Source organism: Melanotaenia boesemani, chromosome 19, assembly GCF_017639745.1.
Source record: "Melanotaenia boesemani isolate fMelBoe1 chromosome 19, fMelBoe1.pri, whole genome shotgun sequence".
Lineage (NCBI taxonomy): Eukaryota > Metazoa > Chordata > Actinopteri > Atheriniformes > Melanotaeniidae > Melanotaenia > Melanotaenia boesemani.
In genome coordinates this window covers 2,453,816-2,472,704 of record NC_055700.1, presented here as the reverse complement: position 1 = coordinate 2,472,704, position 18,889 = coordinate 2,453,816, and the positions used below count along the sequence as shown (strand labels likewise).

The 18,889-nt window shown below is 42.5% G+C and overlaps 1 protein-coding gene across 1 annotated transcript in view; it reads right to left on the bottom strand.

Moving 5' to 3' along the window:
* The window catches only part of LOC121629662 (zinc finger SWIM domain-containing protein 6-like), a 50,915-nt gene that overhangs the window by 5,499 nt on the left and 26,527 nt on the right, over positions 1 to 18,889 (bottom strand). The window contains 12 exon segments of the mRNA XM_041969371.1: positions 246 to 269; positions 272 to 334; positions 405 to 447; positions 450 to 553; positions 1,469 to 1,635; positions 3,810 to 3,885; positions 3,888 to 3,944; positions 12,290 to 12,550; positions 14,674 to 14,814; positions 15,675 to 15,821; positions 15,910 to 16,086; positions 16,858 to 17,037. Coding sequence (XP_041825305.1) covers positions 246 to 269; positions 272 to 334; positions 405 to 447; positions 450 to 553; positions 1,469 to 1,635; positions 3,810 to 3,885; positions 3,888 to 3,944; positions 12,290 to 12,550; positions 14,674 to 14,814; positions 15,675 to 15,821; positions 15,910 to 16,086; positions 16,858 to 17,037 — 1,440 coding nt within the window.

Genomic DNA, 18,889 nt, shown 5'->3' with positions numbered 1-18,889 from the left:
AAATGATTTGCTACTTTAAAGGTTTTCTGCTATTATTTTTACTGGTGACCACTGGAGACCAGATTATGCTGAATTAAATTGATTCCTTGGTTTACTCGTGGGGTGTACTGGGCAGAAAATGGTTCTACAGGAAACTCTGTTGGAAAAAGAACCACTGCTCTAGACCACAGAGGTCGGGACAAGGCCTCCTTATTTGCTGCTGTCCTCAGGAAAATGATGCATTACAAGCTCTTTTTTTTCCTCACCAACTTCAGTGGCGCAGGTGACAGCCAGCGCACCATCTCCCCTCCTCCTCAGTTCAGCGTGGACAGCGTCATCCTCATCACCTGCAGACAGACCAGGTCAGCCGGAGTCTCTGATGTGGTTCCAGTGTGTCTCTGTGTGTGTGTTTGGTTACCTGGAGGCCAGCTCCAGGGAAACTTTGAGCAGCGTGATGTCCGGCAGGCTGTACCATGAGCGTGTGCGATTTTGAAGGCATCCTGAGCCAGTTTGAAGATGTGGGAGACGATTGGATGTTCATTCTGGATGGACTCTAACACTGTTTGGAGCTTCCAGCATCACCTGGACACACACGTAACAGGTACACAAATTCAAACCAGAATACAATCAGAAAGTGTGTGAATGAAGCCACATGCTTGTGTAGAATAATTCAGTCCAGGTTTAAACAAGTCTTGTAGTTTCCCAGCAGGACCTGGTCTAATGTTGTTGTGGTCCCCCCTAAAAGCAGTGGAATCGCCCTTATGAGAGTCACAAATCAGAAGCTAACTTCAGGAACGTCAGGCTCCTCACACGTTCAAACCAGCAGGACTTTGCTGTGATTCAGCTTCAGGAAAACATCGTCTTACCATGTAAATCAGAAACTGAGGAAGTAAAACACAAGCTGACCAAACAAGACCTGAAATTTCCTGTGACACATCTGAGCTGCAGGAAGCTGGATCAGTTCACTTTAAACTGGTTAACTGGTCTCCACCGTTTCACTGGGTTCAGGGATGTCTGACTGGACCACGGGTTGAACTTTGGACCGGTCCTCTGTCCATCGTCGGGGCTGCTGACTGGCACGAAGCAGGAGGCGGATGTAACCCACTCCAAGAACAAACGTAGAATCTGGATGTGACAGAAGCTTTTCTGTAGCAGGTTCCAGATCTGAGCCTAAATACCACATCTGAACAAACACAGGACGAACCTGCCGGCACAAGCTGACCCAAACATTTCTTTTAATGACTTTTATTATTTTTTAGCCTTGTTTTTAATTGTTTTCCTGCATGACTGTCGTGTTTTATTTTTTAAGTCACTGCATGGGTTGTTGGAAATGTGCCACATAATCGCATCTTGACCTCGGTTTGCAGGAACAAAGAGACGAACCAGTCTGTTCCCTCACCGGGTGGTTCTCTACAGAAAATCCACATTAGACCAAAGAGGTTGACTTTCAGGACTTAAAGTGTTAATAACACATATTTTCTGGTGTGTGTGCGTGTACCTTTAGCAGCAGTGAGCATGGTGGAGGCCAGTTCACACTGTTGGCTCTCGATGTGGCTCAGGGTGAACCAGCGAGGGTAGCGGTTGGGGACCACCGACACTATGTGGTGAGGCCGGGACAGCACTCCGGAGGGGACCGTGGACTCCAGGACCGGCAACCTGAGCATGGAGGAAAACTTTATGAGCCCAGAACCACAGGAACGTCTGATGTGATGCTCTGAGATCAGGTGGATCTTTGCTTTGGGTTACGAGCGCTGACAAAACCTTGAGTTTGGAAATAAGTCAGTTTCTCTCCAGCTAAACTAAACACTGCTGCACGTTTAAAAGTCCTCCTTTTTGATTCAGTTCTGGAAAAAAACAAAAAGCAGATTCATTTTCTGTGGCGGTCAGAGGGAAAACCAAAAGCAAGTATTTATTATTAACACGTTTTATACAGTCTGTCTCAGCAGTGTTCAATTATTCAGTGAATATTCCAGCAGCTGGAGGTTTTTGTCATTTAAAGCGTCTAAATCTGGCTCCGCCTCAGCACCCCAGCCCAACAGACCCACAGCTCCAGGTTTTTATCCCTCACTGCTTGTTTCATCAGTGTTTTTGTTTTAAATCCTCATTTTCTCTCGGTTCAGCTCAGATACAAACAGCAGAGAAATAGTTGTTCAGACGTCTGAGTGCCCGCCCATTATAGACGTTAGTATGCATAAAATCAGTCTATTAGCATTCTAGAAATGCTTATTATTAAAATGGTTCATATTATTTAAATGCTCCTTTCCTCCCTTGATGTTGCTGCTGCTGGACTGATTTACTTGGTAGGAAAACTGATAAGTTAATTATAAAGAATCCTTCCCTTTATTTACTTTCATTCATTTCTTATTTACATGATCTTTAACTTTCCACTTACTGGTGGAAAATGTAAACATTTAAATTTTTGTCACTTTTTGTTGACAGAATTTATAGCAAATCTGTAAAGTTTCCAGTTCTACTGAGACATCTACTTTTGAAGCTGAATTTCTGTAGAGAATCTTGTTTGTAGCAGATCAAGTTACATCACACGTCGTTTCAAAGTTCAAACTGAGCATCAGAAACGAGGAAAAAAAACAGGGATTTAAGTGACTTTGAACGTGGCATGGTTGTTGGTCTGAGTATTTACTGGGATTTCACCCACAACCATCTCCAGGGGTTTCCAGAGATGGTCTGAGCAGAGAAAATATCCAGCTTGTTGATGTCAGAGGTCAGAGGAGAATGGCAGACTGGTTGGAGATGATAGAAGGACAACAGGAAGTCCAATCAGCACTGGTTCCTACCAATGTCTGCGAACATCATTCTGAACACACAACACGTCCAGCCTTGAAGCAGATGGACTACAGCAGCAGAAGACACCACCGGGTGTCTCCTGCCAGCTAAGAACAGGAAACTGAGGCTATTTCTGTTACCAGAGCCAGGTTTGATTGTTTCCTTTGAAAAACCTTCAGAAAGCTTCAGAATATCAGGACATTTTTCGGTTTTCCCCCTCATTTTCAGCCCAGTCCATTTCCTGTTTTTCAGAGGAGGTGCTACACCTTAAACCTGCTATTTTTTTCCAGGAAGATTATGAACTGTTCACTCTGTTCACTTAAAGAAGAATGACTTCTTCTTATGATGTTAACTGTTAATACCACATTGTTGCATTAAAGGCCACAGCATCAAGCCAAATAGACTGATTTCCCTAGCGTGGACAACAAAGTCTATTGTATCGTATCCTATAAAACACTCAGGGGGTGAACCAGAGTTGTGTCCATAAATAAGAGAAAAAACTTAGCAAAGAAGCAGTTTAAACTGGATCTTTAGGCTCTTTGTCACAACAATTTGTTCACATTTCTTTAGTTTTATCTGTGAAGTCCAGCAAAGATCAGACAGTCTGGCAGGAAAACAGGATTTTAGCATTTTCCATGGAAACACCATGAAAAGCCATTCTAAGGAAGGGAAACAGGGAGAACGCTGAGGTAGGTCACATGACACAAGAACTGGACTGAAGATCAGTGGAAACAGGTCTGATGGAGAGATCGATCCTCTCAGAACCTGGACCTCAACATAACTGACAGAGAACAAAAGGCAGAAACATCCAAATAACTTTGGAAAGTCTTTCAAGGATCCTGGTGAACTATTCCTGGAGATGACTTAAAGACATGACAGAAAGCTTCTTCTAAAAGTGTTCACACTTAGATGAAGAATAAACCTGCTCAAACCAAAAATTCACTTTGAAGTTTTGTTAAAAATGGACAAACTTTGCAACCTTCTGTAACTGATGGACAAAACGGTTCATCCATTTAATACGGTTTCTGTGAGTTTGTTTTACTCACCTCATGGCCCTCAGTGCAATTCTGTACGCCAGCTCGGCGTCATGAGGTAGCAAGGAGGTGAAGAGATACTTGGCAACGTGTGCATGGGGACGCTTTCCCCTGTAGAGTATTCCCCGAGACCACTGTAAGGACCAGCTGAAAGAAACAGGACACAAATGGATCAGAGTAAGCAGATCATTTCCAGTCTGATGCTGATTAAACCAGAGAGAGCGCTGGGTGTGTTGGTACAGGAATACATGGAAAACCTGCTGGATTGCGGCCCTCGTAGGACCGAATTGAGTAGCCCTGTACTAGAGCATGGCAGGATACTACTAAACATGGCTAGAACATGGCAGGAAACTACTAAAACATGGCAGGAAAGTACTAGAACATGGCAGGAAACTACTAGAGCATGGCAGGAAACTACTGGAACATGGCAGGAAACTACTGGAACATGGCAGGAAACTACTAGAGCATGGCAGGAAACTCCTGGAACATGGCAGGAAACTACTGGAACATGGCAGGAAACTACTGGAACATGGCAGGAAACTACTAGAGCATGGCAGGAAACTACTAAACATGGCTAGAACATGGCAGGAAACTACTAAACATGGCTAGAACATGGCAGGAAAGTACTGGAACATGGCAGGAAACTACTGGAACATGGCAGGAAACTACTAGAGCATGGCAGGAAACTACTAAACATGGCTAGAACATGGCAGGAAACTACTAAACATGGCTAGAACATGGCAGGTAACTACTAGAACATGGCAGGAAATTACTAAATATGACTAGAACATGGCAGGAAACTACTAAAACATGGTAGGAAACTACTAGAACATTGCAGCAAACTACTCAACATGGCAGGGAAACTATTAAACATGGCTAGAGCATGGCAGGAAACTATTAAACATGGTAGGAAACTACTAGAACATTGCAGGAAACTACTCAACATGGCAGGAAACTATTAAAACATGGCTAGAACATGGCAGCAAACTAACTGGAACAGGGCAGGCAACTGCTAAACATGGTCAGGAAACTACTGGAAACATGGCAGGAAACTACTAGAGCATGGCAGGAAACTACTGGAACATGGCCAGGAAACTACTGGAACATGGCTACAACATGGCAGGAAACTGCTAAACCATGGCCTAGAGAACATGGCAGGTAAACTACTAGAACATGGCAGGAAACTACTAAACATGACTAGAACATGGCAGGAAACTACTAAACATGGTAGGAAACTACTAGAACATTGCAGGAAACTACTCAACATGGCAGGAAACTATTAAACATGGCTAGAGCATGGCAGGAAACTATTAAACATGGTAGGAAACTACTAGAACATTGCAGGAAACTACTCAACATGGCAGGAAACTATTAAACATGGCTAGAACATGGCAGCAAACTACTGGAACAGGGCAGGCAACTGCTAAACATGGCAGGAAACTACTAAAACATGGCAGGAAACTACTAAACATGGCTAGAACATGACAGCAAACTACTAGAACATGGCAGGAAACTACAAAACATGGCTAGAACATGGCAGGAAACTACTAAACATGGCTAGAACATGGCGGGAAACTACTAGAACATGGCAGGAAACTACTAAACATGGCTATAACGTGGCAGCAAACTACTAGAACATGACAGGAAACTACTAGAACCACAGATGAGTTTAAAAGCAGCTGATTTTACATAAATACACATTTTTTATTTCTCTGCAGGAAGCTTTTTCTTATTTATACCAATGAGGCAGGTACAATACAGCACGACAATATGAAACAATATCATATGATACAATGGGATACCATACATTACTATGAGATACCATATAGCACAATACAACATGACACGATATGATACAATACCATACGATAGGATGCAATACCATACAATACCATACCATACAGAGCGATACAATGAGATACCATATGACAATGCTATATGACACACCAGAACATGATACAATACCATATGGCACAATACCATACGACAGCACGAAATGCTACAGCATGGCATGATACGATACACCACACACACTACTGAACCTCATTTGGATTGTGCTGAGGAATTTCTACACTAGTTGTGTCAGCCTGAATCCAGACCTGCACGGGCTCATAATTTTCACTCACATTGATCATTCTTATGTTATTTAGTCTTCAAAACGTTCCACCACGTAATGAAAAAAAATCAACTGGAATATTTCAGATGTGATGTTTAAGTCTTCCTCCTCATTGTTAAAAAACCAAAAACCTGGTGTGTGAACTTTTCCCTCAGTAAATACGAGCAGGACTTCCTGTGGGCCTCCGCTTTATAATCACAACCAACCAGTTAGCAGAGCTGCTGCTGACGGGCTAACCAGCTCCATCATTACTGGGACTGAAGGCGAGAGAGCCACAAGCTTATTATAGTCCTCTCCACACACACACACACACACAAGGTCAACAAGCAGAGTGACAACACAAAGAAAACATTCACACATTTAGAAATACGGGATTACAAACAGTCAGAGTGTAAATGGACATGCTGAACAGTAAAGTACACACAACAGCACACACACCAACAGGACACATACACACCAACAGGACACACACACCGACAGGACACACTGTTGCAGCACAAAGAGCTGGACGTGGTCCAGACAGCTGATAAAGAACCAGTACGACATGCTGGGAACAAGGATCAGAAACCCTGTGTGATGGATGATGGCAGGAGTTAGCTTAGCTTAGCATAAAGACTAGAAACAAAGGGAAACAGCTAGCCTAGCCTCAGTATCACCAGAGAAAAGAAGATATTCATTCCTTAAAGAGTAGGTTTTCTTCCAGAATTAATTCTCCTGAAGTCTGATATGTTCTTAATTCCGTTTAAATCATCACATACTGGATTCATTTTCCTCTTTTCTTGTCATATAAAGCATCTAAAAAAAAAGAAGAATTGTACCTTAAAGTAATTTTTTTCAGATGTAAAGAGCATGAATTACTATGAATATGGAGTTACTAAAAACTGATCCCAGATTTCCAGTGACGCTCATGGAGTAGTCAGTCAACACTTTACGACCCTTCTCCCACACCAACCTTGGACTCGAAAACTCGAAAATACATTCAGCCCATCTCTTTACGCGCCTCTCATTCGGAGGGGATAAGACGGCAGGAGGACAAGAATGCAGAGAAATTCTGATAAAATCGCTTCAGGCTCCAAGGCTAACAATCCCGGTGGCAAGAGCAATAGCTTAGCAGCTAGCAAAGACTCAGACCGGCTTAAGGCAATAAAGGCCCTGAAAATGGATATAAAGGCTGACAATGAGCGCATGCGAAACAATGTGGACCAACTAGGCCAGGAATTAAATGGCAAACTGGATAATATGGTGGGTGAAATACAAGCTCTGTCCCAACGAACGGATGAGGCTGAGTCCCGCGTTGGCCTAGTTAAGAGCTGGGTGGTAAAGGCTACTGAGGAGTTGTGCGCCTGCCTCGAGGAGGAGAAAAGGCTTCGGGCCAAACTAATAGACCTGGAGGCCCGGTCCCGCAGAAATAATGTGCGGATATGCTGTGTCCCAGAGGGCCAGGAGGGCAGCTCCACGTTGCTGTTTATCGAGAAGCTCTTGAGAACAAATGTTCAATTGGAGGATGATTTCAACTTTAAAATTCAACATGCCCACCGTTCCTTGGCCAGTAAACCTGGCCCAGGATCTCCAACGAGACCAATCATCGTTAACTTTCTCGAATACGCTACAAAAGAGTAGGTTTTAAAGGGCCTGTGGAAGAAAGGCAAGATCCAGGTGAACTTGAGAAACATCTTTTTCGACCATGATTATCCATCCGAGATACGCTGGCATCAAGAAAGCACTTAAAGACAAGGGCATTCGAATCCAAACGCCGCTTACTAATATGAGGATCCACTGGAAGTCCGGCACGCGCACATACCGTAGCGCCCGGGAGGCTTACAACGAGTTGAAGAAACGGGGATTTCATCTGGAAGAACCGGCAACGTCAGACTGCGAAACCATCTCATCGTCTCGGCTTCGTGGCCTTCTGGAATTTCAGAGGGACTATGATGGTGCTGAGCATCCATGACTGTGGTATTTCAATGGTTTGGATTCATTTACCTTACTGCTGTAAAAATAAATGTGTGGGAGCTAAGGTACTGTATTTATCTTGGTTACTTATTGTTGGACTGTTAGGATGAGTGTGTTTCTTTCTTTAGGCACTTTAACTGTCCACTCAGGGCCCTCTCCTCGGAGAGGCTTTTCCCTCGACCCCCGAACAGGTCATAGTTCGGGAGCATCAGTCTCCCATTTGTTTGGAAGTCAGTTCAGTTCTTGGTATTTTTATTTCCCTTTTTTCCCAGGGTCACTGTGGTTGTTCCAGTTAAGCTGTACACCCCAAGCAGATGTATAATCTGAAAATAGCCTCCTTAAATGTAAATGGTATTGGAAACCCAGTCAAAAGAAAGAAAGTCCTAGCAAAAATGAAAAAGGATGGTATACATGTTGCCTTCCTACAGGAAACACATTTGTCAATTCATGAGCATGATAAACTCAAAGCATTTGGTTATTCAAACACCTTTTATAGCTCCTGTAGTAATAGCAGACAGAGAGGAGTAGCGACCCTCATTTCTAACGTGGTGAACTCTGAATTGCTTTCTTTTGTGGGAGATAATGAGGGCTGATACGTAATCCTAAAAGGGAAGATTGACAATGTTTTGGTTACCTTTGCTAATATTTATGCCCCTCCGGAGAGTAACAGGATTTTCTTTAAATAATTTTTTGTTACACTTGTCTCGATATGTGAAGGGGTGCTAATCTGCGGAGGAGATTGGAACACGGTTCTAAACCATACTACAGAAACAACAAGCAATAAAAGACCAAAAACATACAGATCTAAAGGCCTAAATACCCTGATTAATGAAACGGGCCTCTTTGACGTGTGGAGGGCTCTTCACCCTAATCAGAAAGATTTCACTCATTACTCTCCCGCACACAAAAATCTTGGCAAGACGCCTTCGAAAGCAACAATTAAAACATGTAATTACCAAAATTAGGGACCCTTTATCTGGTAATCTGCCCTACGATATCAACCAAATTCACTCCATTTTTACAGATTACAATAGAAAACTATACTCATGTCCACAACCAGTAGAGGAAAGCATCATAACTAACTATTTGTCACAATTAGACCTGCCATCCCTGGGAACAACGCAAAATAAAACTTTAAACGCTCCCATCACTAGAAAGGAATTGGATAGAGCAATCAATAATAATCAAAAGCTAATAAATGCCCTGGCAGCAATGGTTATCCTAATGAGTGGTACAAAATATTCAAGGAAGACCTAGCCCCTACTCCAGCAGAGTAGGGGCTAGGACAAGGCTGAGATTCCTCCATCATGGAGAGAGGCGATGATATTCATCTGCCCCAAAGAGGGGAAAAATAAGGAATACTGCCAATCGTATCGTCCTATCTCCATTTTGAATGTGGACTATAAACTGTTTACTTCAATAATTTCCAGAAGACTAGAACTGTATTTATCAGAGCTAATACATGAAGATCAAACAGGATTTATAAAAGGTCTGCAGACACATGACAGTGTTCGGCGGACGTTACATGATATAGAACAGGCGAAGTCCCATCATTTATGCATGGCCTTAATTAGCCTCAATGTGGAAAAGGCCTTTGACCGCGTAAGTTGGTCCTTCTTGTACAAGGTATTAAGAGCGTCTGGGTTTCAATTGCGAGTTCATCGAATGTATTCAATCGTTATTTGGGAATCCTACGGCCAAAATAAAGATCAACGGCCAACTGTCTAACAACTTCCAGATATTCCAGACATATTTTCAGGGACACTCACCAGGGCTGCTGACTTAGCCCGACCCTGTTCGCTTTGTTCATAGAGCCCCTGGCCCAGGCCATAAGGCAAAACACTGAACTGGAGGGTAATACAATAGCGAATACTGAACATTTAGTAGCTCTTTTCGCTGACGACATAATTGTCTACTTGCAGAATCCAGATGTAACCCTCCCTAAACTTATGACAACCCTGAAGGATTTTGGTCGCCTGTCTGGTTATCTTTTAAATATTACTAAAACTCAAGTCCTAACTATTAATTAAACCCCTAATATAAAACCCAAACGGATTTCAAACTTAACTGGCAAGTCAAAAAGATACAATACCTGGGAGTTTTCCTTTCCTGTGAACTAAAAGATCTGTTTGAACTAAATTTTAGGAATTTGTCCGACACAATAAATGGATACGAAACGCTGGACAACACAGATATTGGACTTTAGTTCAAGAATAGAATGTGTCAGGATGAATCTGCTCCCAAAGTTTCTCTTCCTCTTCATGTCACTCCCTATCATAATTCCAGACTCCCACTTTGATGCATGGGATAAGGTGGTTTCACGTTTCAACTGGGCGGGCGCTAAACCTAGGATTAGATTTAAAACTCTTCAGTTGGATCAAGATCAAGGTGGCTTGGCCCTGCCCAAATCTGAAACTGTATTATTACGCAGCCCAAGTAAGAAATCTAGTGTGCTGGTGCTCCTCTGATTTTACAGCCCGATGGGAAGAAATTGAGTTAAATGTGGATAGTCCTCCTCCCCCCCAAACACAATTGGGACAGAAAACATCCAGTTACTGTAGCAAGGAAAGTACCATTGTGCACAACACATTATTGATTTGGAATAAAATTGTTCAGAATTATAATCTGTTGAATGACATAAAAATCTTGATCTGGCCCTCTTTCGCTCCAAATTTCTACCAGGGTAGACTGGATCCTGCGTTCCTAGGGTGGAATGCTAGGGGCCTAACAGCGATCTGCTTGTTTCTGGAAGGGAATATTTTTAAACCATTTGAGAGGATAAAATCAGAATTCAACCTAGAAAATACAGATTTGTTTAGATACCTTCAAGTTCGTAACTTTTACAACACAGAAATAAACAAAAAGGCTTTCTTGTATTAGGATCGACCTAATAAAATTTTTTACAGATTCTTATAAAGCTCTACCTTCCAAAATTGTCTCTAAATTATATAAAGGGATGCAGAAGTTGAACAAGAACACTTTTTATGTCAAATCAAAATAGGAGAAAGAGCTGGGGATCGACTTATCAGAGGGTGACTGGTGTACAATGTGTGTCACACAGCAAACCTCGACTAGTTCTAGAAGATGGAGGGAATTTGGCTGGAAAAGCTTGATTAGATTTTTTGTTACACCACAAATCTCTGCTTTGATAAAGAGTCACCAGCAATATTGTTGGAGACGGTGTGGGCACACATAGGCCAGTCACTCCCATATCTTCTGGTTATGGACTAAACTGCAGCTTTTTTGGGAGAGGGTTTTATTCTGACATATTCTGTACCAAGGGATCCCAAGTACTTTCTGCTGGGTCTGCTGTTGGGAAATGTAATAGAGAATAAGGATAAGTACCTCTTTAAAATCCTAACAACTGCTTCTAAAAGGGCCATTACAAGGAACTGGCTCAAAACGGACACTCCTCAAAAAGATCAATGGATGGCAATAATTAAGGAAATACATTCTATGGAGAAACTGACTTACTACTTGCTATTATTTTCTCTAAGCGTTGGGCAAAATGGCTGGACTATAATCGATATAGACCTTAATGTCTTCTGTCTGTTTCACCCCCAGTGACCCTCCCTTTTAGTTTCCGGTGTTTTACTGCTTTGTTTGTTAAAACGTATAAAAATAAAGTAAAAAAAAAAAAACCTGATCCCAAAAACAAGATTCCTGCAGAGCCGGTCGACACGTTGGAGCGGTATTAATCTAGATGTTGATGCCAGCTTTACCTGTTAGCAGCAACAAATCAAGAAGAATGTAATTTTAGAAGTAGCCTTAATTAATTAAGTAGTGAACAAATAGCATATATTTTATATAAAATAAAATTTAATTTTAATTAAATTAATACATTTATTAATGTATTTCTCTAATTTTAATGAATTAATAACACATTTAGTTGAATATTAAATGCTATATTTATGAGTTTCTTTGTGGCACTTTTCTCCTCCCATATATGACCTTTATCATCGTTGTTTTAACTCAACGACACCGTTATTGTTATTAACTTTTAACTGTGGGCAAAAGTAGTTATCTAATGATTAATATTTATTCTAATATCTAAGTAATTTCTTTTTATTCAATTAATAATTTTATATTATTTAAATGCTCTTTGTTTTATGCAATTTAATCTATTTATTAAAATTCTTGTATTATTTTACATTATTTATCTGTATATTTATTATTATTATTATTTATTTAACATGTTTTTCGTTTTATTCCAGTCCTTTTTTTCTTTTTCCTTATTTTTTACTAGTTAGTTTAGTTAATTGTAAATAAAGTTAGGCATGGGGTTACTTTTATAAAATTTTTGTCCACTTTTCTTGCTGACCAAATGAAATTTGGTCATATGGAAAATTTGCAGTGTGAAATCCTTGAGTGAAGCCGTCACCGCCTTGTTCAGCGGATGCTGCAGAGGCTGGACGTAACTCACCCTCTAGCAGGTAAGCGGCTTGCTTCTTGAAGACCTTCACCAGCGTGTCGTCCAGGTTGACTTCCTGAAGTTTGGCCAGTAGCTGCTCTTCGTTGCGACACACCTTCTCCTGGGCATAGAGGCCGTCTGGCATCACCCTCTGCTGCCCTAGACCAATCAGAGCCGTCTCCACAGCCAATGACACCAATGACTTGCCTTCCTCTAGAAAACGCTGCGCCATGGCAACAGGACCGTCCACCCTCCTGCCTGAGCCCTGTGAGCCTGAGGGGGAGAGGACAGAGGACGGGGTGAGGGACGACTGGGAGAGGAAGACGTCCCCTCTGGGATGTGGACCGAGCAGAATATTGATAAATCAATTGATCTATTTGTTCATTCTAGTGTTCCTCTTTCACAGTGTGCATCCTCCTGAGGACAGTAATCATGCGTTTTAATGGTTTAATGATGTCTTGGCAGACCTCACGGTTCCTCCCAGGAGAGACGCCGGTCCCTGAACGCCACACAGATAAAAATAGCAGAGCCTTAATTGAAGCCTTTCTAGACAAAGCAACATCAGTTCAGCTGCAGTGAATTCAGACAGCTTCACTTTTAGATTTTATACATTTTGTTTACTGTGTCTGAAAATGACCCACAATCACCCATCATCATAATCAATTTTTTTTCAGGTAATTAAAACTCACAGAGTTCTTGTTTTGCCAGAAATGACGGATCCTGGAAGAGGATAAATCCAGTCTGTGTTAACGAGATGAGACGGCAGCTTGTTGTTCTTGCTGCTTTTGTTTCATATGTCTGTTAATGAAGGACTTTATTTGTTTAGCAATTAATAAACAAAAAAGCTATAGAGTTCATGTTTTTGTTACCATGTTTGTGCTAAAAACGGAGCCTGCAAGAAAATACGAAATTCTGAATCTTGAACAGGACTGAAAACATGCACCTCATCTCATAAATCTCCACCAACTTTGTGGTGAAAAGTTTTGATGGGAGCTACAAAATCCACCTTTAACTTTTCAGAAGCTGGAAGACTTGAGCCCCGTTTCACGTCCAGCTCAGTACACATCTTTTTGCATTTCCACAGGCGAAAACTGAAAAGGGTACCGGACTATCCGAATGGTCCCAACATGTTTGAACCCTTCTCTTGGGGTCCAATCTTCACTGATCTGACCCTAAAGGGTGGAGCTTGACACACTACGATCCGCTGATTGGTCGAAAGAGTCACTTCTTGTGTAACAAGAACAAAGTAGGAACAGCTTCATGTTTAAATATTCTGTGGATTTATTGTTTTTTAAAGCTAGAAAACAAGAAGAAAGAAGAGAAACTGCTGGATCAAGTTTCTCCTTTGTTTCTGGGTCGTGTTCTTCTTCGTTAGAATTCGAGGTAGATGTTGTGGCGCTTTTTTTGCATCCTGCTGTTATGGAGCTGACACATTGGTAAGGATACGGTTACTGTGGAAACGCAACATCAAGGTTTACTGGTCTAAACCGTTCCATCCCGAGCAGGACCCGCTGGTGGAAACAGGGCTTTTGGTTTGGAGACGCCTCCTGAATGTGTCCGGGCTAAAACCTCCAACTTTGTTCTGCTTCACTTCATCAGCGTTGACCAATGCAGAGAAAATGACCACATATCGTTCTATGATCTGATGGAAGGTTGAATTATTCCACAGAGATATTGAGATTCATCCTGAAGGCCATCTTCATCCCTCCTTCACCAGTAACACATACTGATATTCACACGTCCCACAAGTCTTCCCTTTACCGTGACTAAAGAAGTATTCACATGGACCCTGTGGTGGCAGAGATAAACTCATTTCATTACTTTTGACCAATATTTTAAAAAAAGCTGAGGGCTCAGAGGGTTGAGACTTGGGAAGCAAATGACTGAACAGACGCTCAAACTGGTTTTTATTGTGTCAGGACTCAAAAACGTGGAGGTAGCCGTTCAGATCTGGAAGCAGGAACCAGATAGACGGACCAACATCCAGATCTGCTGGACCTGCAGAGACTGGAAGCTGCAGTCGAACAGAGCTCGATGAAGAGCTGTTAGTAGGTGATTTCGGATCAGTTTTCAGCATTTAAAAGTGAAAAAGAAAAGTGCTTTTATTTTACTGAAATGAATCTTGATAAAGTGAAGATGTCTGGATACTTCCCGAATGAGCTGCAGCACGCTGAATTGATCTAACGGAGCTCTCTGCATAATTAATGTGTTTTAATTGGGGTGTTTTTCCTGCTGCATTTCTTATTCATGAGCTGTTACTGGAGGATGACTGGAGGCCAATCAGCACGTCGCTGTCATCTCTGCTGATTCTGGCCCGAGGGCCTGCAGAGACGATCACTGCTGGGTGAGGGTGCGTTCAGGAAGCCGGGAAACCGTTTCTGCTGCTGTGTTTGTACCTGAGAGGTCGAGCGTGGCTCCATCCTCGCCGCTCCTCCACGTCTCCATGAGGGTGCTGAACAGAGTACCGATGGGGTCCAGAGGGTGGCCCACCCAACCCTCCAGGTTGGTGATGGATGTTACTCCTCTGTGGAGCAGCTCTGCAGAAACACAAACACGCTGCAGCGTTATTGCAGGGTTTAAACCAGATGATGTTTAGTACTGAGTGAAGGTTTTAGGCACAAATTCTCATTATTTAATTAAATGACTTGAATGAAACTATGAAAAATAAAGCTTTACTCTGGCCAGAAAGAAAAATAGCAGGGATGATATAGAGCAAAAGAGCATAGCTGTTTTCTTTGAAAAAGTCCACCAAAGAGGATCTCAGTTTGGCTTCCAGAGGGTCATGTGACAAATTAAAGCATGTTATTGGTTGGCTATGGTCTTCCATCCTGCTTAAAATATTGCATCATTCAAAGCGATACATTTAGGGAACGTGCAAGGTCAAAACTTGGTATGTTTCCTGAAGGCAACACGGTGTAGTAGAGGGTTAAACCTTCGTGCTGTATGTTTGGACTCGTTCATTTAACCCTTTTATGCAAACACTCTTTCAGATGTGATTTTGTGGTGTTTCTTCTATGGAAACTGGCAGCCATGACACTGCATGCAAAGTTACTGCTGTTGATACCAAACAAACTTTGAACTTGTTTATGTTTTGTTGTGTTAACAACACCCTCGACTCAGATCAAAAGAAAGAAAAACTTTTAGATGCAACTCTTCTCCAACACATGTGAATCAGATGTCATCTGCATGTCATTCAGCTCTGCAGAGGCCTGGTAACAAGCCAGTCATTTGATTCAGGTGTGTTGGAGAAGGGTTGCATCTAAAAGTTGCAGGTGGTAGATCTCGAGGACCAGACTTTGCCCTGATGTAGATGTACATCCATGATGGACAGATGCTGGAGGAAGAGTAGTGAAATAAAAATGGCTGCAGACCTCTGACAGCGGGAGGATGAACTGACCTTTTTTATGTGTGTGGAAGAGCTCCAGCTGTTTCTGCTGCTGCCTCTGCAGCGTGTTGACGATGGCGATGGCCAGCCTGAGAGCCTCCTTTGGGTAGCCATGTGATCGCAGGGCGTCTACGCGGGCGCACGCCGTAGGGACGTGCTCTACGGTACAAAAGACGAGGAGACATTTTATTCACTCTGTTTGTCCTCTTCCATCTGTCCTTATGCTAAAGACTCCCAGTCCACTTACCGTGCCACAGGGGCCACCCTTGGGCATCAAAGAGAGAGCTGTCCAGGTTGTCATGGTAACAGTAGTTGGCGCAGTGGTCCTCTGTGATGATGTGCTGCAGGTGGGGGTCCTGCCAGTGCAGGTCGCAGGCCTCAATGGCTCGGGTGAAGACGGTTCGGTGAGGACGAGTCAGGGAGTCTGAGGAAGACGGAGATGGTTTTAGACCCAGAAAGGTTCTTTACAAATGGGTTGGATGCTGAGATTCGATCAGATCTCAGACCTTTGTTTACAAGAGTTTTCCCAAACCTGGAAAACTTCCTGATTTTCTTTGTCCTGGTGCTTGTCATGACGAGTCCACATGTGGACTCTGTGGTCTGCATGAGTCCAGATTGACTGTTTAGATCTGGGTACATCTAAATTCACCCTGTTAGCTGTTACATCTGCAGAATCCTGAGAATGATCCCATTTTTTAATGTTTTCTTTCTGTGATTCTGCCAATAACCTGGGACTAGTTACAAAATGTCAACAAATGCACACTAAACAAAAAGCTACGACTCATGGCAGTGGTTTACTTCCTGTTTACATCCCCAAGACATTATGGGAGCTGTAGTAGTGATTAATCCAATCACTCGGTGGTTCTAATCCAATAACATGTGGCAGCAGTAATAAAAGCTCCTCTCTTCTTGTTTGAAACCTTGGACAGAAACATCGATAAGTCTGTATTTTCTCAGATTTGGTGGAAGAAAATGATGAAGAAAAACCAGAAAAAGCTGCAGGACCTGAATCATTCAGACTGAAAAGCTAATAAAGCTCACAAGCACCGAGACTGGAGAAGGGAGACTTGATTAAAAGAGAGGGGGAGAATGCAGGAGCAGGACTTAATAGTGTTAATACAGGAGGAGGAGAGAAACGATGTAGGAGAGGATCCCAAGATAAAAACAAAGGGAGGCCACATCATCTTCATCTCACCTGGGTTGCCGGGAGGGCCCTGGGGCAGAGCGTTGGTCAGATTGGTCAGCTCGCTGCCATGGTTACCGTCCTCCAAGGGACAGACGTCCACACAGTTCCACCTGCGAAGCAGTCGAAGCCAGAATCCCTTCTGCTCGGGTTTACAGTGGGGGTTCAGCACGATGCACATCCACAGGGCGCCTGCACAGACACATCCACACAAATCACTCCAAGGTTCCCGAGCAACAGCTTCATCATCAACCTCAGAACCAGGGAAAGTAGAGTCGAGTAAAGGTGATCTACAGCTGAGTTTTTAGCTTTTAGATAAAAAGTCTTGTATCTTTTAAATGAAATTAAACTTTTTAGGGCTGCCTGGAAAAAGAGCATTGCTATCTGAAACAAATCAAAAAGTGGTTTAACAAGAGGCTTATTACGGTGTTCTGGTTTGGTTGGGAACTTTTAGAAGCTTTTTTCTAAACTTTGACATATTTTTTTATGCAGAACAACAACAAAGAGACTGAAAGCTGCAGATCGATACTGAAATATCCAGACCAGCTTTTTATATTCTAGAATCAATTCTCTTATTAAATATCAACATTTTAGTCATTTGGGGTAAATATATAGTTTATAGATCTTTTATGGCATCATATTTGCCTCAGCCATTTTCTATGCTGGGTTCTGTCTGGGAAGTGGGTCCACTGGGACATGAGGAGGCAGGACGAGCTGGTGAGGGTGACCAGCTTTGTCCAGTTTCTGTCCTCTGGACTCAGTGAAAATGGTGGGTGAGAGAAGGATGTTGGCTAAGCTAACATCCATCCCGACCAACCAGCCTGAAAAAGCAATCATTATTAAATAAAATAATTTTTTGGATTATAATTCTAACCGCGGCGACGGTTTGGATTATAATTCTAACCGCGGCGACGGTTTGGATTATAATTCTAACCTCGGCGACGGTTTGGATTATAATTCTAACCGCGGCAACGGTTTGGATTATAATTCTAACCGCGGCGACGGTTTGGATTATAATTCTAACCGCGGTTCTAACCGCGGCGACGGTTTGGATTATAATTCTAACCGCGGCAACGGTTTGGATTATAATTCTAACCGCGGCGACGGTTTGGATTATAATTCTAACCGCGGCGACGGTTTGGATTATAATTCTAACCGCGGCGACGGTTTGGATTATAATTCTAACCGCGGCGACGGTTTGGATTATAATTCTAACCGCGGCGACGGTTTGGATTATAATTCTAACCGTGGCGACGGTTTGGATTATAATTCTAACCGAGGTTCTAACCGCGGCGACGGTTTGGATTATAATTCTAACCGCGGCGACGGTTTGGATTATAATTCTAACCGCGGCGACGGTTTGGATTATAATTCTAACCGCGGCGACGGTTTGGATTATAATTCTAACCGCGGCGACGGTTTGGATTATAATTCTAACCGCGGTGACGGTTTGGATTATAATTCTAACCGCGGTGACGGTTTGGATTATAATTCTAACCGTGGTGACGGTTTGGATTATAATTCTAACCGCGGTGACGGTTGCTGCTGTGGAAGATAAAACTGTTAATCTGACTTTTTCTATTTGTCTGATCACATGAAACAATGGAGAGAAAAACAATCGTTCTCCACATGAAGAGACAGAAGAGCAAAGATGCTTTTGCTTTCAGTATGATTAGATGTGTAATCAGTCACGTTGATTAATTTCCCTCTGATCGATAAGTCGATTAATTGTTGCTGGCTAAAGCTGGGAAAAGAGCCCGGAGGAGGAAAGCCAGAGAAACCTGAATGTGTTTAGGGATAAATGAAGGATGACAGATGACAAAATGAAACAGGAGGTGAGCTGGAAGGAGAGGTGAGGAAGGGATGGGAGAGGGGGAGGGGAGACTCTTTGTTCGGGCTGGAACAGAGACGACGGCAGAGTGACGAAACGCAGAGAAAGTCTCCAATAAACAAAGATGGTGGAACAGGAAGTAGATCTGACAACAAACAAATTAGGACTCTTCTACATCTACATGTTGCATTGATAACATTCAGAAGTGATGAA